Source organism: Theropithecus gelada, chromosome 4 (assembly GCF_003255815.1).
Source record: "Theropithecus gelada isolate Dixy chromosome 4, Tgel_1.0, whole genome shotgun sequence".
Lineage (NCBI taxonomy): Eukaryota > Metazoa > Chordata > Mammalia > Primates > Cercopithecidae > Theropithecus > Theropithecus gelada.
The window spans coordinates 167,589,645-167,611,725 of record NC_037671.1 but is presented as its reverse complement, the minus strand read 5'-3'; the positions used below and the strand labels follow the sequence as shown (position 1 = coordinate 167,611,725).

At 38.9% G+C, this 22,081-nt stretch overlaps 1 protein-coding gene across 2 annotated transcripts in view; it reads left to right on the top strand.

Annotated features, from left to right (window-relative positions):
* Positions 1 to 22,081, top strand: part of HIVEP2 (human immunodeficiency virus type I enhancer binding protein 2) — a 196,414-nt gene that overhangs the window by 159,746 nt on the left and 14,587 nt on the right. For both annotated transcript variants that reach the window (XM_025383454.1, XM_025383453.1), the window contains exons 3-6: positions 4,193 to 4,287; positions 11,654 to 11,698; positions 12,710 to 18,283; positions 19,310 to 19,464. In XM_025383454.1, coding sequence (XP_025239239.1) covers positions 13,097 to 18,283; positions 19,310 to 19,464 — 5,342 coding nt within the window. In that variant the 5' untranslated portion in view covers positions 4,193 to 4,287; positions 11,654 to 11,698; positions 12,710 to 13,096. The remainder of the gene's footprint in view (positions 1 to 4,192; positions 4,288 to 11,653; positions 11,699 to 12,709; positions 18,284 to 19,309; positions 19,465 to 22,081) is intronic.

Below are 22,081 nucleotides of genomic sequence, written 5' to 3'. Positions count from 1 at the left end.
TTTGGTTTTTTTTTTTTTTTTTTTTTTTTTTTTTTTTTGTAGAGAGGTTTTTCTACAAAAACCGTGTGAAATTGGTGGAGTATATCTTGAACATTGATGTCTCTTTCAGTGCTCTTCTCCCATCTGTAGTCGCTACTTTTGAATTTTTTCTATTCCCTACTATAAGAGTAAAGTGTCTCTTTAGTGAAGAGTAGTGTTCATTCTTTTAAACATGTAATACTTAAACACTCCTTTTTACTGAGAAATAAAGCTATCATATCTTGTTTCCAGTTCCTATTTGCCATTTTTCCATTTTTATAAGAATTATTTTCATTGCTGTTTTGATTTTTTTTTTTTTTTTTTGAGACAGGGTCTCACTCTATCCCCCAGGCTGGTGCAGTTATAGCTCACTGTAGCCACAAGCTCCTGGGTTCAAATGATCTTCTCACCTCAGCCTCCCAAGTAACAGGGACTACAGATGTGCACCACCACACCTGCCTAAATTTTTTTTTGCAGAGATAGAGTCTTGCTATGTTGCCCAGACTGGGCTCAACCTCCTGGTCTTAAGCAATCCTCCCAAAGTGCTGGGATTACAGGTGTGAGCCACTACACCCAGCCAATAATGACTGTTTTTAATTATAATAATGCTCATCTAAAGTGTAACTGGTTTACCTTATCAGCTCTTCTCCTAAAATTGTGATATAGTGTATATTTATTTAACCTCAGAAAAAACAAGGGTGATGGGAGGTGCTTGCGAGTTCTGCCAATGAAACCTTCACCTCTTGCTAGATTCATGTAAGAGTCATATTAAAGCATTAACTATAACTTGTTTTGAAACAATTTGGAAAAGTAGAGAATGGAAAAAGACAATCCCACTAACAATGGATATTTTTTAAATGTCTATCTATCATCTATCAATCAGTAGCTTGACTCTTGCTTAGCTTAATAGTAATAACCCATAAGCATCCAAGAACAAGTAAGTAATGCCAAGGATTTTTTCTCTTCTAAGAATGGGAAGGCTGAGAAACCACTGGGATAGAAACAGTAATACTCAAATCTTCCAAGTGTTTATTACAAATAGGAGATGGAGGATTGGAAAATATTTTCAAGGGTCTCTTTCAACCTGCAAGTCGACAGAAAAACCATCCTGTACGTGGTACAGTGAAATATAATTTTTACCTCATATTTAGGAAGGAATTTTAAATGACCTTGGGATATTTATCAAGATTCATTAGCACTATTTCTGAAAACTTGTTTGTTTTATTAAATATTAAGGTTTCATTACCTGGTAAGTTCTTATGAATCTAACAACCTAAAAGCAAAGTTGAAGAAATAATCATCTTTCCTCCTTTAGTCCATTTCTTTAATAACATACTATGTAAACTGTTGATTTCTTGAGAATAGGAGCATGAGTTATCATAATACATTCTCAAGAGCTGTTTGATGAAAGGTTTTTCTTTTATTTTGATGGAGAAATAAAGACACAAAAACTCACTTAAAATTAATGCAAAAAATAAATTTCTGAGATGGCATCTCCATATCTCCATTTCAATAATAACAATAACCAAGTCCCATTGTAGAGGCCATTACTGATTTCAATTTATAACAAAATGATTTGTGCAGAAATGCCGAAATTGATATAATATCTTTCATGTTAATATCATTTGCATCTTTGCTTTAAAATCACACTAATTATCTGGAACTTTCTGTAAGGTAAAGATAAGTATAACATGATTACCATTCTCTTCTTCAAGAGAAACCCAAACATTTAAAAGGTCATGAGTGATGCAACAGAACCAGTTTTCGAATCCTCTTACCAGGTGAAATGGGGAATCATCTGTAATCTATAATTTCAAATACATGTACATGTCATGAAAGGAATGTTTACCATTTCCAGTAGCCATCATCTTAGAAAGTAAGACTGGAAAAGCGAGTCAGAACTGGGAATGCTGTCCCATCACGGCTTGTTGGGGGGCACTCACGTGCTCTGTTTTGCCTGTGGATGCTGCTGGTAGGAATGATGATTTCTGTAGGGGAAGGGAGATTGGCTGGCCTACTGAAAATTAAGCTCTTCTTTTACCTTCTTGCCTCTTAATTTGGTGACTGTGAGATTACCAGTCAGAGGTAGTCACTGACTACTGCAAGTTAAGGCTCCCTATAAATATCTGTCTCTTTAGAACATTGGCCCATTTATGTCTTGGGTGTATTTTTTTGGAGTACAAAATAACTCAGTGATTTCTTTTTTCTTTCTTTCTTTCTTTTTCTTTTTTTTTTTTCTTTTTTTTTTTTTTTGAGGAATGCCATGCTTTACTTTAGACTAGATTATAGTTTTTGTGGTGTTTTTTGAAGTGCTTTTATTTGATTTTTTTAAAAAAGTGTGATATTTAGTGTGTTAAACCTACAGTTAATTATCTTATAGAAAATGTGTATTTTTTAGGATATCGCCTCTATTCCTTCTATGTTAATGAATCATGCTCTTTAGCGTTGATGAAAGTTTCAATTTTGAGAATAGTAGACCTTGTTAGGTGTCACTTTGGGTACCAGCAAACCGTTGATTTCAGGCAAGAAGAATAAAGTTTAAAAAAGAAAATAAATCTAGCATTTGCTTAATAATTTGCCCTTTGCAGCACCAGAATCTTATGTGACCACCCACATTCATCTGGTTACTGACGTGGTTCTTCCTTCAATTGCAGAAGCTATTTTTGCACCTTTTGTGTCTTTTGAGGAACCGAGTGGGCCTACTTGCTTATAATGATTCATGTCTCAAGTGCACAGGGTGTCCTGAAGTGCTACCGCAGTGATGTGCAGAAATGAGGGGGAAACTAAAGCAAACTACTTCCTTTAAACACTTTGAATGTTCACATGAAGTGGTACTGCAGGAAAGCACATTTTAACTGTTGTTTAATGCTTTAGTTATTCTTACAAGAGTTTTGTAATAACTTGTCAGGAAGAAAGAGCAATTTTTTTAAAAAATAACAAATATACAATTATGGGTATCATAATAATATTTTTAAGTAGGTCTTTTACACTGGGAGATAAACTCTGTTAAGATCATTGATTAATCTATTTGGATTAGGTAGTTTGACCTTCCATGCATTTCTTTGGATCATACTTGAATAAATATTAATTCTATAGATGAAAAGTTCCTTTCTTCATTACTTACTAGACTTTGGAAAGTCTGAATTTTGCTTTGGTTGGGTTTGGATTCCTATTTCAGAATTTAATTTTAGCACAAACTATAACATTGCTGAAATAAACTATAGAAACAAATTTACAACAAGGTTATCTAAGACTTCACCTGCGAAGTTTAGTTGCTGATACACCTAAAGATGTTCTTTGGTTTCCGGCTGCATCCATGTCCCTACAAAGGACACAAACTCATCCTTTTTTATGGCTGCATAGTATTCCATGGTGTATATGTGCCACATTTTCTTAATCCAGTCTGTCACTGATGGACATTTGGGTTGATTCCAAGTCTTTGCTATTGTGAATAGTGCCGCAATAAACATATGTGTGCATGTGTCTTTATAGCAGCATGATTTATAATCGTTTGGGTATATACCCAGTATCATTCTCAGCAAACTATCGCAAGAACAGAAAACCAAACACCGCATGTTCTCACTCATAGGTGGGAACTGAACAATGAGATCACTTGGACTCGGGAAGGGGAACATCACACACCGGGGCCTATCACGGGCAGGGGGAGGGGGGAGGGATTGCATTGGGAGTTATACCTGATGTAAATGATGAGTTGATGGGTGCTGACAAGTTGATGGGTACAGCACACCAACATGGCACAAGTATACATATGTAACAAACCTGCACGTTATGCACATGTACCCTAGAACTTAAAGTATAATTTAAAAAAAAAAAAAAGAAAGAAAAGATGTTCTTTGGAAATCTCAGCTTTGTGGCAGAACCGTATCATGGACTACAATGACACAATTTCTAGTTCTGATACTTGAAGTTTTAACTCTAGCATTTCACTGTTACAGGGAATTCCTTTTAAATACAAGTATTTATTCAACAGATTTAAACTATGTTAAAAGAAAGGAAATTCTTTCTTGTGGGGGTGAAAATAGCTTATTGAGAGATCCAGTTCCAAATTTTCTTTCCTAAAGGAAGGTAGGTTCTGTGGTGAAGAAGAATGAGCATGCTTATTAAACTCATGACAGGTGTCATCATCTTTTAAATCTTCTTGTTCATCTTTTAGATTCCCAGAAGTTGTGCATGAGCTCCTGTGAGGAGAGTTGGCATCTTGGAAATCAAAGACGGTTGTGATGCAGTTTTTTGATATGCGGATAACAGGTTAATAACTAAAATTTATTTATTCTTATTCTCGTGTTACATTAAACTTGAAAAGCTGTTTTGGCCGACCATGGGCTCATATATAAACTGATTTTGTCATCAAATCAGGGAGGAAACAATATATTTTCCATCTAGAGAGAAAAATGTTGTTTTGTTGTATTTTGTTTTTCATAGTAGACTAGTTTTTTTTTTTTTTTTTTTTTTTTTTTTTGAGACGGAGTCTTGCTCTGTCGCTAGCTAGGCTGGAGTGCAGAGGCACAATCTCGGCTCACTGCAACCTCTGCCTTCTGGGTTCAAGTTATTCTCCTGCCTCAGCCTCCCAAGTATCTGGGACTACAAGCACCTGATACCATGCCCGGCTCATTTTTGTATTTTTAGTAGAGACAGGGTTTCACCATGTTGGCCAGGATGGTCTCGATCTCTTGACCTCGGCCTCCCAAAGTGCTGGGATTACAGGTGTGAGCCACCGCGCCCGGCCCACCAGTCTTAATTATAATTAATTATCATTGTTATAATTAAAATAGCTTTATTTCACAGAATTTATTTCTGACAAAGTTTATTTTCATGTGAGACTCTACTTAGTAAATCCTAATAACTTTTGCTATATGAGAAAACATCTCAGTAGAAAGGTGAAATCACAATTTAAAAAATTATTTTAAAAGGTATGACAAAATATTAAAAGCAGCATGCTGTAGTCAAAATAAATCATAAATATCTTGACTAAATAGGCAAACTCTACAAATACATACAATGATGCCTGCATTGCAGCCCACATTGAAAAATATGATTGTTTCTCATTAGGTTTTAAATATCAAACTAGATTTTAATTACATCAAATTAGAGGATGATCATCACAATATTTTTACTGTTCTCCAAAAATTTTCTGTATTGCTTGGCAGGATTATATATAATATAGTTTTCTCCATATAGTGGCAACTTGCTCATTTTGGAGGGAACTGAGGTTGTTATGGGAATTTTTACTAAAAGAAGCCTTTATAATGAATTTGGCTCTCAGGAAGGCACCTTTTAAAAAATCCTCCTGTGGAAATAAGTCTTTATTCAGCTGGACTCTGGCACTCGTCATGCCTTCTTTCTTGGTAGTTCCTTTTTTCCCTCATCCCATACTCTCTGAGCATGTGTGCTCTGAGCGGTGGTTGGGCAATAAGTGTCTAAGTGACTCGTGGGATCAGTGTTACAACTACGATGCCCTGAGGTGTTCATGCGTTTTTTAAAGATTTTACAATTGATCTATGGCATTTTAATAACAAACACAATGATGTCCCTTCTAAAATGTCATTCACTAATTATTACCATAAGACACATATTTTGTTTACAAGTGTCATACTACCAAATCCTCAAGAAAAGACCAAATGTTTATAAGTGTCATACCACCAAATCCTCAAGAAAAGAGCAAGTGACCATTTACATTTTAAAAAATGTTTTATTTTTTTAATGTTGGAAGTGGAGAAGCTGTGTTTGCTGCCAGTCATTTTATACCATCATTATTTAGGATGTCATTATTTAATGCTCACTTGACTTTTGCCACCACTCAAGTAATGACTAATTTCCTGAGGTAAAGTCTTTTCTGAGATAATGTTTTTCTAAGCAAAAGATCCCAGATTGACAACCTTGGGTACTGTAGGTCTTTATTCTTCTGCAGAGCAAGCCTGTCTTCCTGCCAATCCCACCCAGTCGTTATCCTGAAGAGACCTCTGAGGAGGTCCATCCAGGAGGCTGTTTCTGTGACTTTCCTTTGGGAGCTTGTCTGAGGACATTATTTAACTGGGTACCAAACTTATTTGAGTGGGACTCTGAAGAGTGGCCAAAGGAGAGGGCACACTTCTAGAAGAATGTCAGCTCTTCCCTGTAATATTTTCTTTCACTTCAATTCCTTTAGTTCCATTACCACCGAAATAGCCATGCAGAGGTAATCTCTTTGTTTACATGATCCCCCTCTGAAAAGTGTGATGAGCCTGTCAGACAATGTCTGTCTTTATTGACTGGAGGACTCCTGTGGGCTGTAGCAGTATCCACAGGAAACCCAGAGTCATATCCCCTGAGTTTTATTATCCAGTCAATTATCTTACTCCTTTCATAGCACTCAAAACCCACTAGAGAAAATTTTAACGGTGAATGCAAAACTGTATTTGGAATTCCGCTCCTTTGTTGGCAGTGGGTGCCAAAAATGACTTTGTGTGGGTTTGGTTACCATAAAAGGAAATATCAGTGAATAAAGTGATAACTCACTGTTTGCATATGAGAATTACTCTCCTACTGCATTTTTTGATGTATCAGTTGATTAGGAAACCTGGTATATATTTTTAATGGACTATTAGAGAGTCTGAAAAATGAATTGACTCTACACAGTCATAGAGAAATGCTGTAGCTATAATTAACCATATTACTATAGATCTTTATAGTTCTAAGTAGATCTCTGTTGAAGAAATTAAACTAAAATTGCAGGTAGATACAATGGTACATTTAATGATTTATAATAATATTATGAAGTCCAAAGAAAGTATTTTCCTAGACTTAATGATTCATTTAATATAGATTTCCTTCTCTAACATACTTATTAAAATGTTTTCTTATCTATAAGCATTTTTATACATTTTAGTAATAAAATGCAAGCTCACGAATTTATGTCATTTGGAAGAGTTAGGTTGCTTAGTAAAAGTGTCACCTAACAAAACAAGACAAATGCCATTATCTAACCTTGAATTAAACTTGGAAAACCCAATTGTTTTTAAAGTGAATTTGTTTTCCTCAGTATACTTTGAGTGGAGTAGCAGAGAAACTTTCAAACCCTCCCAAATCCTGCTCGTTTTTAAAGAGAAAGTCATGCCATGTTCAGTAATAGATTATGATGCATACAATTTCCATTGCAGAATCTTTTCAGTTTCCAGGATAAGCAGCTGTAGAAAAATGACTAATACAAATAGTCCATATTTTTAATGGTTCATAAATATGATCAATAAATTCCAAAAAGAAGCCATCACTCACTTTCTCTCCCACCTACCTTTCTCTGTGTGTCTCAGAAACTCCAAGAAGAGACGTGATTTTATGGACAGTAGTTAGTCAAAGGCTCCCCAAGGATAGTGTTGAAGAGAAAAAGACATCCTCAAACATGTTTCAAATCAAATGTGAAAGGTTCATGTGAAATAAGCATGATTTCTAGTTCCCTAGTAAGTCTTCCACTGAAGTGAAAAACTAGACATTGTGAATCAGAGGAGGGATCCCTGTAGGGCTGGGACCTCCAGCTTAGGCACAAAGATGGACGCTCTTCCGGCACAACCCAGGAGAGAAAGCATGGCGTGGGATATCATCTAGCTAGATGATAAAATGGTGGTAAAGTGGTGGGGCGTCTTGGGTAGGCTTGTCTTAGAAATTTAGAAGGAAGAGATTTTCTTGACAGAAGCTATTTGCATAATTGAGTTAATGTTTTGAATCTTAAAAACTTTCTGGATAATAAGTGCTGCTGGAATATAGAAAGATCCTATGTTAAACTTAGCAAAATTGATTTTTTAAAATAAAATGATAGATAAGACTTTTTTTCTGAGTAGCCTCCTTCTCCTAAAAATTAAACAGTTAACTTAATGGTCTAGACATGTTTTGTTCTGACCATGGGATATCTGATTTTGAATTTTATGTAAGTCACTGTTTTTCACCTTCTGGTGTATTCTCTAGTAGCAGAATATTATTTCTGAATTTTATTTGATGCATCTACTAGATGATATGCCCTTAGTGTATAAGAATGGTTTTATTATTTTAAACCATAAAAATTAAATGTCTGATTTATAAAGGTATTACCTCATTGCTAAGTGAAAACATTATATTTTATGGAATAACTTATGAAATAAATTATTCCAGCCCCGTTTTTTATAAAATTGTATGTACTTATTACTTGAAGTTTATGCTGTTTTTGTTTTGTTTTTTTTTGTTTGTTTTGAGATAGAGTCTCACTCTGTTCCCCAGGCTGGAGTGCAGTGCTGCAATCATAGCTCACTGCAGCCTCGACCTGCTGGGCTCAAGTGATTCTCCCACCTCAGCCTCCTGAGTAGTTGAGACTACAGGTACATGCCACCACACCCAGCTAATTTTTGTAATTTTTTGTAGAGATGGAGTTTTGCCCGGGCTGGTCTCGAACTTCTAAGCTCAAGCGATCCACCTGCCTCCACCTCCCAAAGTGCTAGGATTGTAGGGGTGAGCCACCATGCCCAATCCCTGAAGTTTATGTTTTGAGTAAAATTATATATTCTGTGTCAACCAAAAGATGGAAAATGATACATACCTGATTTTCACTTGTAAGGTTCTTATTTTCCTTAAAACTAATGATTTCCAAGCTGGGCACAGTGGCTTGGGAGCTACTTGGGAAGCAGGGGCCAGAGGATCCCTTGAGCCCATGAGTTTGCGTCCAGCCTGGACAAGAAAGTGAGACCCCTCCTCTAAAAAAAAAAACAGTAATGATTTTCAAAGAACAAAAGAAAATAGTCTGTCATGAGACTTTATTACAGTCTTACAAGAAGCTGTTCTCATTAATACTTAATATACATATTTTGAACATTATTTAAATTATGGACTTTTTATTTCTAGGAAATGGCATTTTGGGGCCATTTTTTTGTACTACAAACATGCAGAGCTCATTTATATTCTCTCAGAACCATTAAAAGTTGAGACATTTCACATATTAAAGTTAAGTGAAAATATTTAGGTGAAGATATTATTGAAGATGTATTATTTTAAGTTGGAATAAAACTTAATGGAGAATGGTGGTGAGTCCTCCTAGACTTAGAAGTCATCAAATTTAGATCTGCATTTTGGTTCTGAAATCCAACCTCTCTAAGAATCATTCTCAACTGTAAAATAGGTGTAATAATACCCTTAGCATAGGGGTATAATGAAGATAAAATAAGACAATGTACATGAAACTCTTTAACAGTATGTGTCAGCCCATAGTAAATATATAGTAAATGACAGCCATTATCATTGTTATAATTAACAGTGGAACTGCATGCATAGATCAATACTATGATACAATATTAAATCTGAAAAGTAACTTAGAAATTATTCACTTCAAACTCTGAGTCCTAATTGAGGATTCACACATGCTTGTCTTGAATTGGAGATGTAGCATACTTCCATTTTAGAGGATATTATTTACCTCTGCAAATCTGACAGAGGCTGTGTCTACATGAACCTTAAATATTTAGTTAATTAAACACAGTCAGCCAATTCAGAATCAACATTGTGTCGTCTTCTTGTTAGCATGGTGCCTGGAATTGACAGAAGTAAATTTGCATTGGAATATTATGAGGCCATCACTTCTGCTTCAGTTTTTGCCTCATTTTCTATAGAGGGATGCTACAGAAAATTATTGCGCAGCAAAAAATTAAATCCAACAGCAAAACTTTTTAGCAAACTGAAATTAATATCTTTGTTTAGTTTTTTGACTGCTGCTTTACAAATCTCTTAGGCTTCATGGCCATTAAGAGAAGGAATCTTTGAGTACAGATGTCTTACTACAAATATCTAGGGGCTACTGATTTCTCACCCAAAGACTTACTGTTCCTGTGGGAATTTCCAGGTGCTTTTCCCCTTTCAAAGTCCAACTTCTCTCATCATCATCATCACAGTCAAATTCTATGTTAGGGAGAAAATTGCCCATGGAAGTAAGACTACTATTTGAGTTTTGCTTTAGGAATCTGCAGTACGTCTGCATGGTAGCATTTTTAAAAATTATTAACCAGTGTTTTATTTAAAAAGATAAACATGCTCATGTTAAGAAAAATAAACAAAAATTAAACTTACTGAAAGTCATGAAGTGAAAAGTAAAAATCCTTTCTTTGCTTTTCCTCTGAATCCCAGGTTCCACTTTTTTTTTTTTTTTTTTGAGATGGAGTTTTGCTCTTGTTCCCCAGGCTGGAATGCAATGGCTCCATCTTGGCTCACTGAAACCTCTGCCTCCCGGGTCCAAACAATTCTCCTGCCTCAGCCTCCCAAGTAGCTGGGATTACAGGCATGCACCACCACGCCCAGCTAATTTTTTGTATTTTTAGTAGAGACGGAGTTTCTCTATGTTGATCAGGCTGGTGTCCATGCTGTCTGGCATCCTCACAGGAATTTTCTGTTGATCAATTGTTCCTCTTTTTCACCCATAGGATTAACAATGTGTCTTCATACTAGGGTGCAATAAGCTTTTCTTGCATTTAATGTTACTATTCCTTGAACAAGTTTCTATATTGGCACTTATAGCTGTACTTTTTCAAATGCCTCAGTTTTATAATTGAGCCATAATTTATTTAAGCAGTTCTTGTACATATATTAGTGTGCGCTTGTACAAGGACACCTGTAAGGATATATTTCCAGCAGTGGAATTTCTAGGTCAATGTGTATGATCTTTTTTATTTTGATGAACTGACACATTGCCTATCAAGGAAACATCTGAGGTTTTATGACAGTTGATACAGTTTATCATTGAAGTTCTCAGAATCCTCTGGGTACCTCATTGAACACTGCCTTAAGGAAGTTGAGTATTCACTTAAAATTGAATGATTACTTAGTTGTCAAGTCTTCCTGAATCATAGGCCCTCATCTAGAGGACTCCTTCACTTTGCCATTATGTAAATTTCCTAAAAAGGAAATTTATTCTTTTTAAACATAAACATTCAAACCTATCAGGAAAAAAAAAAAAAAAAAAAAAAAAAAAACTAAACAAAAAAACCCACTATTTTCAGCCAGGTGAGGTGGCTCACACCTATAATCCTAACACTTTGGGAGACCAAGATTGCTTGAGCCCAGGAGTTTGAGACCAGCCTGGGCAATATGGCAAGACCTCATCTCTACAAAAAATACAAAAGTTAGATGGGTGTAGTGGTGTACACCTTTAATCCCAGTTACTGGGGAGCCTAAGGTGGGAGGATCGCCTGAGCTCAGGGAGGTCAAGGCTGCAGTGAACAGTGATTCCACCACTGTACTCAAGCCTGGGCACCAGAGTGAGACTCTGTCTCAAAAAACAAAACAAAAAATTCCCACTATTCTCAACTTTTAGTATCTAGGGAATTAGAACTAGGCTGATTACATTTAAATAACTAAGACGTTTGATATATAATAATCGTATATCTTAGAAAATATTACCATGATGTTTTTATAATATTTTCTCTGAGTTATTTTTGAGTCACAGTGTCAATATAAGGTTTACTCTTCTGGTGTAAACTGCTTTCTGAAGCAGTTTCTAGCTTTTGTTTTAGGGTACATAGCTTTGTAAACCCTTTATATGATGAACTGGAAATTGGAATTTGTATTTGTATGTATCAATGGCATGGTTTAATGGAACAATTTTTCCTAACTGCATTTATTTTGTATCCAGGAAGCGTCAGGACAATCATGCCCATGAGAGCTCTAAACTGTTCAGGTAATCATTTCATTTTTAAACTGTCCTATAAATATGCTTTGTTTTCCATATTAAGAAGACTTTATAATTGTTTTGTTTAGATGTACCCTTTTATCTTTTCCAAATTTCTGTGACATCTGATTCTTACAGCCTTGATGTCATGTTACTAATCACTGATTTTAAGCTGTAAAATAAAGCTATACTTTATAGTAATATATAATACTTTATGAATTTTATAAAACATGTATTTTATATATGTATGCTTATATATATACTGTTATATTTATATTTTATATTAATGTATAACATATATATGGCTTTTTTTTTTTTTTTTTTTTTGAGATGGAGTCTCGCTCTGTTGCCAGGCTGCAGTGCAGTGACATGATGTCGGCTCACTGCAACCTCCGCCTCCCGGGTTCAAGTGATTCCCCTCCCTTAGCTTCCCGAGTAACTGGGACTACAGGTGCATGCCACCACACCTAGCTAATTTTTGTATTTTTAGGAGAGACAGGGTTTCACCATGTTGGCCAGGATGGTCTCGGTCTCTTGACCTCATGATCCACCTGCCTCAGCCTCCCAAACTACTGGAATTACAGGAGTGAGCCACCATGCCTGGCCACATATTTTTTGTATTAAGCTATAAAACATATCCCTATATAGAGATATGTAATACACTTTGGCATACAAATCATAAAACTTGGTTAGGAATAGCTCTAATTTTTTTAATGGGGCTTTCTAAAATCTTATACTTTTGTAGATACTATCCATCAAGGATATTTTTCTAAAGTTAAAGATATTTAAAAGAGTGACCAAAATTCAAACATGGAAGAGACTTACGTTTATGACTTAACGCTGAGTTTGAAATTAATATATTTTAATTGTGGAATTAATGTAATCTCAATAAGAATAATTCCTTGGAGTAAGAAGCATTTCAAATTTATCTGATTTCTGGTTGGTTAGTTAGGTTTTTTTTTTGTTGGTTTCTTATTTGGAACTGTTATGACAATCTCTTTGTATTTTCTTTTTCTTCAGGTCATTTTATCTTAGTGAAACTGGCAATTGAGCTTTGCTCTAGTTGATGGGCAAAATTTCTTCTAGACTATTCATCATCCCAATTTCATCCTAGTTGAAAATTTTCAAATGCCGTAAGAAATCTTTATAGATTTGCACTTAGCTTTTGGATGGACATTTCTACAATGGAGAGAACTGTGTTATAGCCCTGGTCCAAGGACATTACTATCTAATGCCCATCGACTGTGGTGTGCGTGTGGAAGGTTCCAAAGAGAAGGAGCAATCAGCAAGTTTGCAGACCCCTTGGAACATGGAAGCAACCAAGCTTTAAGAAGCACAGCTTTGGAGATACTCCATGAGTCTGCACCGCTTTCTGGGGAACTAGCACTTAAGACCTTGTGTAACAAAATGGACACTGGGGACACAGCTCTAGGACAAAAGGCTACCTCAAGGTCTGGAGAAACTGATAAAGCATCAGGTAGATGGAGACAGGAACAATCGGCTGTTATTAAGATGAGCACTTTTGGCAGTCAAGAAGGACAGCGGCAACCACAAATAGAGCCTGAGCAAATCGGAAACACAGCATCAGCACAACTGTTTGGTTCTGGGAAACTGGCCTCCCCTAGTGAAGTGGTGCAGCAAGTCACAGAGAAGCAATATCCACCGCATCATCCGAGTCCTTACTCATGCCAACACTCACTCTCTTTCCCTCAGCACTCATTGCCACAGGGGGTCATGCACAGCACCAAGCCACATCAGAGCCTCGAAGGTCCTCCGTGGCTTTTCCCTGGCCCTTTGCCATCCGTTGCCTCTGAGGACTTATTTCCTTTTCCTATACATGGCCACAGTGGTGGTTATCCTAGAAAAAAGATTTCAAGTCTGAACCCTGCTTATAGCCAATACTCCCAGAAAAGTATCGAACAGGCAGAAGAGGCTCACAAGAAAGAGCACAAACCCAAAAAGCCTGGCAAGTACATTTGCCCTTACTGCAGCAGAGCGTGTGCCAAACCTAGCGTACTAAAAAAACACATCAGGTCCCATACTGGGGAGCGGCCATATCCATGTATACCTTGTGGTTTCTCTTTCAAGACAAAGAGCAATTTGTACAAGCACAGGAAGTCACATGCCCATGCAATTAAGGCAGGATTAGTACCTTTCACAGAGTCAGCGGTATCTAAATTGGACCTAGAGGCTGGTTTTATTGATGTAGAAGCAGAAATACATTCAGATGGTGAACAGAGTACAGACACAGATGAGGAGAGTTCTTTATTTGCCGAGGCTTCTGACAAAATGAGTCCTGGCCCACCCATCCCACTGGACATTGCCAGCAGAGGTGGCTATCATGGGTCATTGGAAGAATCATTGGGAGGTCCAATGAAGGTGCCGATTTTGATTATTCCTAAAAGTGGGATTCCTCTCCCTAATGAAAGCTCTCAGTATATGGGCCCTGATATGCTACCAAATCCATCTTTAAATACTAAGGCTGATGATTCGCACACAGTCAAACAGAAACTTGCACTAAGACTGTCAGAGAAAAAAGGACAAGATTCTGAGCCATCGCTCAACCTTCTGAGCCCGCACAGTAAAGGAAGCACTGATTCTGGTTACTTTTCTCGCTCAGAAAGTGCTGAGCAGCAAATAAGCCCTCCCAACACAAATGCAAAGTCTTATGAAGAAATCATCTTTGGAAAATACTGTCGGCTTAGTCCGAGAAATGCACTCAGTGTTACAACCACAAGTCAGGAGCGTGCCGCAATGGGTAGGAAGGGCATAATGGAACCATTACCTCACGTAAACACCAGGTTAGATGTCAAGATGTTTGAAGATCCTGTTTCACAGCTGATCCCAAGCAAGGGAGACGTGGACCCCAGTCAAACGAGCATGCTGAAATCCACTAAGTTCAACAGTGAGTCTAGACAACCCCAGATTATTCCATCATCTATCAGGAATGAAGGAAAACTTTATCCAGCAAACTTCCAAGGCAGTAACCCGGTTCTCTTAGAAGCTCCTGTAGACTCTTCACCCCTTATTAGAAGCAACTCAATGCCAACTTCTTCAGCAACTAATCTAACTATTCCTCCTTCTTTGAGAGGAAGTCACTCATTTGACGAAAGGATGACTGGTTCCGACGATGTATTCTATCCAGGGACCGTGGGCATACCCCCTCAGCGCATGCTAAGAAGACAAGCAGCATTTGAACTGCCTTCAGTACAGGAGGGCCATGTGGAGGTCGAGCACCATGGCAGGATGTTGAAGGGTGTCAGCAGTTCATCCCTGAAGGAAAAGAAATTGTCTCCTGGGGACAGGGTTGTGTATGACTATGACGTCTGTCGGAAACCCTATAAGAAGTGGGAGGACTCTGAAACACCAAAGCAAGGCTACAGGGACATTTCCTGCTTGAGTTCTTTAAAACATGGTGGAGAATATTTCATGGATCCTGCGGTGCCATTGCAGGGAGTACCAAGCATGTTTGGAACTACCTGTGAAAACAGGAAACGCCGGAAAGAGAAGAGCGTAGGGGATGAAGAGGACACCCCCATGATCTGCAGCAGCATCGTAAGCACTCCCATGGGCATCATGGCTTCCGATTATGACCCCAAACTGCAGATGCAGGAAGGAGTCAGGAGTGGATTTGCCATGGCTGGACATGAAAACCTTTCTCATGGTCACACGGAACGCTTTGACCCATGTCGGCCCCAACTGCAGCCTGGAAGTCCATCTCTTGTGTCAGAGGAGTCACCTTCAGCCATTGATTCAGACAAGATGTCAGACCTAGGGGGCAGGAAACCTCCTGGAAATGTGATTTCTGTGATTCAGCACACCAACTCGCTGAGCCGACCCAATTCATTTGAAAGATCTGAGTCAGCCGAACTTGTGGCTTGCACACAGGATAAAGCCCCTTCCCCTTCAGAGACTTGTGACAGTGAGATTTCAGAAGCCCCAGTGAGTCCTGAGTGGGCTCCACCTGGGGATGGTGCAGAAAGTGGGGGAAAACCCTCTCCATCTCAGCAGGTGCAGCAGCCGTCCTATCACACACAGCCCAGGCTAGTTCGGCAACACAACATCCAGGTTCCTGAAATTCGAGTGACCGAGGAGCCTGATAAACCCGAGAAGGAGAAAGAAGCCCAGAGCAAAGAGCCAGAGAAGCCTGTGGAAGAATTTCAGTGGCCCCAGAGAAGTGAGACTCTTTCCCAGCTCCCCGCGGAGAAATTGCCACCCAAAAAGAAGCGTCTGCGACTTGCCGATATGGAGCACTCCTCAGGGGAGTCCAGCTTTGAATCCACAGGCACAGGCCTCTCCCGCAGCCCCAGCCAAGAAAGCAATTTGTCTCACAGCTCCAGTTTCTCCATGTCTTTTGAAAGAGAAGAAATCAGTAAGCTTTCTGCACTTCCTAAGCAGGATGAGTTTGGGAAGCATTCAGAGTTTCTGACTGTCCCTGCTGGTTCATACTCATTGTCTGTCCCAGGCCATCACCACCAGAAAGAGATGCGACGCTGCTCATCAGAGCAGATGCCTTGTCCTCACCCAGCAGAAGTCCCAGAAGTTCGCAGCAAATCATTTGATTATGGGAATCTGTCCCATGCTCCTGTGTCGGGAGTGGCAGCCTCCACGGTATCACCGTCCAGGGAGAGGAAGAAATGCTTTCTGGTGCGGCAAGCTTCCTTCAGTGGCTCCCCAGAAATCACCCAGGGTGAGGCCGGCATGGATCAGAGTGTGAAGCAGGAGCAGCTGGAGCACCTGCATGCTGGCCTCCGGTCCGGGTGGCACCATGGCCCGCCTGCTGTGCTGCCTCCTCTTCAGCAAGAGGACCCAGGGAAGCAGGTGGTGGGTCCTTGTCCCCCGCTGAGCTCAGGGCCACTGCACCTGGCCCAACCACAGATCATGCACATGGACAGTCAGGAATCTTTGAGAAATCCCTTGATCCAACCAACATCCTATATGACAAGCAAACACTTACCTGAACAGCCACACTTATTTCCACATCAAGAGACAATTCCATTTTCTCCAATCCAGAATGCCTTGTTTCAGTTTCAATATCCTACAGTTTGTATGGTTCATTTACCAGCTCAGCAGCCTCCCTGGTGGCAGGCGCATTTCCCACATCCCTTTGCTCAGCCCCCTCAGAAGAGCTATGGCAAGCCCTCTTTTCAGACAGAAATCCATTCGAGCTATCCCTTAGAGCATGTGGCAGGGAACACTGGAAAGAAACCTGCTGAGTATGCACACACGAAAGAGCAGACCTACCCGTGTTATTCAGGAGCATCAGGGCTACACCCAAAGAACCTTCTTCCAAAGTTTCCATCAGACCAGAGCAGTAAGTCAACCGAAACGCCCTCCGAGCAGGTTCTTCAAGAAGATTTTGCCTCGGCAAATGCTGGGCCTTTGCAGTCCCTCCCGGGAACAGTGGTTCCTGTTCGGATCCAAACACACGTACCATCTTATGGAAGTGTCATGTACACAAGCATTTCTCAGATACTTGGGCAGAATAGCCCTGCCATTGTCATATGCAAAGTCGATGAGAATATGACCCAAAGGACACTGGTCACCAACGCAGCCATGCAAGGGATAGGATTCAACATTGCCCAGGTGCTGGGGCAGCATGCTGGCTTGGAGAAGTACCCCATTTGGAAAGCACCTCAGACTTTACCCCTCGGCTTAGAATCCTCAATCCCCTTGTGTTTACCTTCCACCTCTGACAGCGTGGCCACCCTGGGAGGTAGCAAGCGAATGCTTTCTCCAGCCAGTAGCTTGGAGCTCTTCATGGAAACCAAGCAGCAGAAAAGGGTCAAAGAAGAAAAGATGTATGGACAGATTGTGGAGGAGCTTAGTGCTGTGGAGCTCAACAACTCAGACATCAAAAAGGACCTCTCCCGCCCCCAGAAACCCCAGCTGGTTCGACAAGGGTGTGCTTCTGAGCCAAAAGATGGCTTGCAGTCAGGGTCATCTTCCTTCTCCTCTCTGTCACCCTCCTCATCTCAAGACTATCCTTCTGTTAGCCCATCTTCCAGGGAGCCATTCCCGCCCAGCAAGGAGATGCTTTCTGGTTCCCAGGCACCACTTCTGGGGCAGAAGTCCAGTGGGCCTTCTGAAAGCAAAGAATCTTCAGATGAATTAGATATCGATGAGACGGCATCGGACATGAGCATGAGCCCACAGAGTTCTTCATTACCAGCGGGAGATGGTCAGCCGGAAGAGGAAAGGAAGGGCCACAAGCGGCCTGTTGGCATGCTGGTCCGCATGGCCTCTGCCCCCAGTGGGAACGTGGCAGATTCAACTCTTCTTCTCACGGACATGGCAGATTTCCAGCAGATTCTTCAGTTTCCCAGTCTGCGGACAACAACTACTGTGAGTTGGTGCTTCTTGAATTATACAAAACCCAGTTATGTGCAACAGGCCACCTTCAAATCCTCAGTTTATGCTTCATGGTGCATTAGTTCCTGTAACCCAAACCCATCAGGATTGAACACCAAGACCACACTGGCTCTGCTGAGGTCCAAGCAAAAAATCACTGCAGAAATTTATACTCTGGCTGCTATGCATAGGCCTGGAACCGGCAAGCTTACATCATCAAGTGCTTGGAAGCAGTTTACTCAGGTAACAAATATTGTTTTAGGAAGAACTCTGTATTGTGGATTTGATTGCTGAGCAGACTACATAGTGAAGAATATAAGGCCAAAAAAAATATACAAGGAAAATGAAGGTCAGTGTGGGGGCGTTCTCAGAAAGTCTGGCCTTACTCAGGAGTGGAAGAAGCCACTGACTGCACTGGGTTCTGAGGTCTCGGACATGGTCCAAATACTGAAAGTGTCACTTTCTGTATTTTCAGAAGGAAAAGCCTACATTTATGCTTTTAAAATGTAAAAATTTGGGTGCCATGAAATCCTACCACTGGGATTAATTCCCATGGGTTATTTTCCTTCTGACCTTTGTGAGTGACCTAGCAGGTCTAATTTTCTTTGGGTGTGAGGAATTCAGGGAATTGTGAAGTGGGCCATAGAGCAGGGAGTGGAGGCTGAAAGGAAAGACAAGGATGGAGGACTGAGCTTTGCAAATGCTGCAGAGCTTACTCTCATTGACGAGACATCTATATCCTTCAAAACTTATTTTTCCAAGTTGCTGGCTGGTTTGTTCCTACAAGAACCATCAATGCCTTCCATGCAAAATTATAAAAATATTAAGGGACATTTTGAAATTTCTGCTAAATTAATAAGGAGGCAAATACAGGATTTAAAAATATGTTTTCACTTATATCAGTTACCATTCAATAATTTTTGAGACTACTTCCTTAATTAATATAGATTGTTTTCATTGCTACTTCGAAACATAGAATGTCTTTTAAGTATTAGCATTGCACAAAGTGCTGAGTGCATATGTGTATATATATTTTATATATAAAATATATATTTATATAATTATAGCTAACAGAATGTTGAATCTATTCAGTGGAAACTGTCATTCTTATCTGATTTTATCCTTAGTGGCCCTTAGTTTATATAACTAGTTCCTGGCCTTTTGGTACAGAATTTAGGCTCATTTTCAGAGATTATGGAAGCGTGGGACATAGGAGCTCCTGTGTCTTGGAGAAAGCATGTGAAATTATTCTCTCTTCTTGTCTTACAGATGAAACCTGATGCGTCCTTTTTATTTGGCAGCAAACTAGAAAGGAAACTAGTGGGAAATATCTTAAAGGAAAGAGGGAAAGGAGATATTCATGGAGATAAAGATATTGGATCCAAACAAACTGAGCCAATCCGAATTAAAATATTTGAAGGAGGGTAAGGAAACATAAGTGCAAATGTAAAATGTTCGGTTATAGGTCAGAGTAAATGGTCCAGAATGTCTGCATGGAAAAAGTACTGTCTAATCTGATTGGGAGCTGAAAGTAAATTCCTTTTCTATTCACATTTCTGAACTCTGGCTGGTAACAGATCGTAAGTTCATGCCCTTGCTTTTGGGACTTGCTTTTCATAAAAATGTCCCCAATGGATATCATTCAAGCCTCTTCCTTAAATTTCCACCCCTCTAATTTATTATGAAATCTACTAAATTGGGGACACTTGATGTCATCTAAGTTTATTCATTCTTTGATCATTTTATAGGTATTTGTTTTAATGATGGACATATTTTTATTCTATGCTTACAAAAGTCAGATCATGCACAATTGTGTATAATCTTCAGAACTAGTTAATTTTTTCATTTATTTTTCTTATTATATAAAATGGAGGCTTTAATGGGATTTCACCAGTTCCATCAATATCCTTTTCTGCCCCAGGGTCCAAGTCAGGGTACCACATTGCCCTCACTTGTCTTGCCTTCCCAGTCTTCTCTGGTCTATGACGCTTTCTCTGTATTTAGGAATTTCTTTTCAAATCTTGAGTCCTGAGTCATAGAAACTCAAGTAATAAGGTTCAAAGACTTTGTTATTTGTAAAGTTAAGAAAAATTACGCATGTGTAATATCTTGTTTTAGATTTTGATATGTATCTTTCATCCAGTCACATAGAAGGAAAACCCTACACTTAGGCTTTTAAAATTTAAAAATTTTGAAGCATGCTAACCACATTTTGGAGATTATGATGTAATTAGCCTTATCTCTACAACAAATCTATTATTTATGTATTTTCATGGGCATGACTTTATTCCAGTTATATTTGGAGGACAATAATGTTATTTGTTTGACTACAAAATGTGGAATGTGGTTGGACGTGGTGGCTCACGCCTGTAATCCCAGCACTTTGGGAGGCCGAGGCGGGCGGATCACAAGGTCAGGAGATTGAGACCATCCTGGCTAACACAGTGAAACCCCGTCTCTACTAAAAATACAAGAAAATTAGCCGGGCATGGTGGTGGGCACCTGTAGTCCCAGCTACTTGGGAGGCTGAGGCAGGAGAATGGCGTGAACACAGGAGGCAGAGCTTGCAGTGAACGGAGATTGCGCCACTGCACTCCAGCCTGGGCGACAAAGCGAGACTCCATCTCAAATAAATAAATGAATGAATGAATAAATAAATAAATAAATAAAAAGTGTGGAATGTTCAGTGAGATGAAATATCCTTTTTTCACCTAGCATTACTGGTTTGGAGATGGATTATTCTATTTGGTTCTCCCCTTAGGTTTTGCCCTCTTTGGATGTCTAGCATTTTCACCACTAAAACCACAATTGTACGTAGTCATGAAGCTTGTCTCGATATTTTTTTGACATCCCCCATCTTTTAACACAAACGAGAGAAATATAGGTTTTATCTTTCCTCAGAGACTGAGTGGTCCCTGTGACTGAATCAACCCTCTCACATTCAGCAGCCTTCATAGCAGTGCACTTGCACCAATAGATTAGCGAGACCTCCACAATTACTCTATGCTTTGGAGAGCCCATCTCCACTAACGAAGGACACAAGTGAAAAAGCTTATGTGAACATTTTATTGCTGTGTTTTGGTGATCCAAAAGAATTGTGCCCATATTTCATTTCCTCCTCCTTTAATTGCCCCATTAGGGGCTGTGTCCCATTACTTCTTTATCTGTGGCCCAATTTCTGCCCAGTGTTGACTAAGTGTTTTTTCCAAACCTGATGTTACCTCCTCTTATTTTGGCGATTGCAAAGTGATAGCTAAAAAAAAAAACAAAAAAAGTATTACTGACCAAAATCTTAAGTGTATATTATCTAATTGATAGGTTTAATAATACATTTAATAATTTAGTTAAACATAACTTTGAATTTTTTTTCAAAATCCATCAATTATCAAGTAGATTCATGGGCCTGTAGAATTGTTGTATGATATTTTACTTACACAGGTTTTTCTAATACATCATTATATTTTATACAGAATTTTACTGTATTTTCATTCTGGAAGCAAGTTAATCAACTAAGACATTGAAAATAAAATTATACTGCTTGATGATAAAATGCATTTCTCATCACTATGATGGTGGGCCATAGTAAGCTTGAAGTATCCTTCCCTGAAGAAAATTAGCTTTGTACAAAAGTATTTGTTTTGGTCTATATCTCTTAAGCAATTTCATCTAGTTAGGGGCAGAGAATAGTGAAATTTAAGGCTGAAAGATATTTGCATCTTTAGGGTTTTTTTCTACTTTATTACAAAAGACAAAGATAAAATTCAAAATAATTTTGAAGAACAAGTAGAAGTCAAAATTCCTGGTGAAAGGGGGAAAATTTAAAGGAACCAAAGACATGCAAAATAGATTATTCATAGTTTTGAACAGTTTCTGCTTAATTCTCATCTGTATTGGTACTGACCAAAAAGTAGATAACGTTAAGATTAGATGTGAATCCATAACAGAGTTGCTGTTTAAATATGTGGATGGATTTCCTTTCTTAAAATTATTTCAATAGTTTGGTTGACTGAAGTTAAACTTGCTTTTATTCCTGTTTGTGGA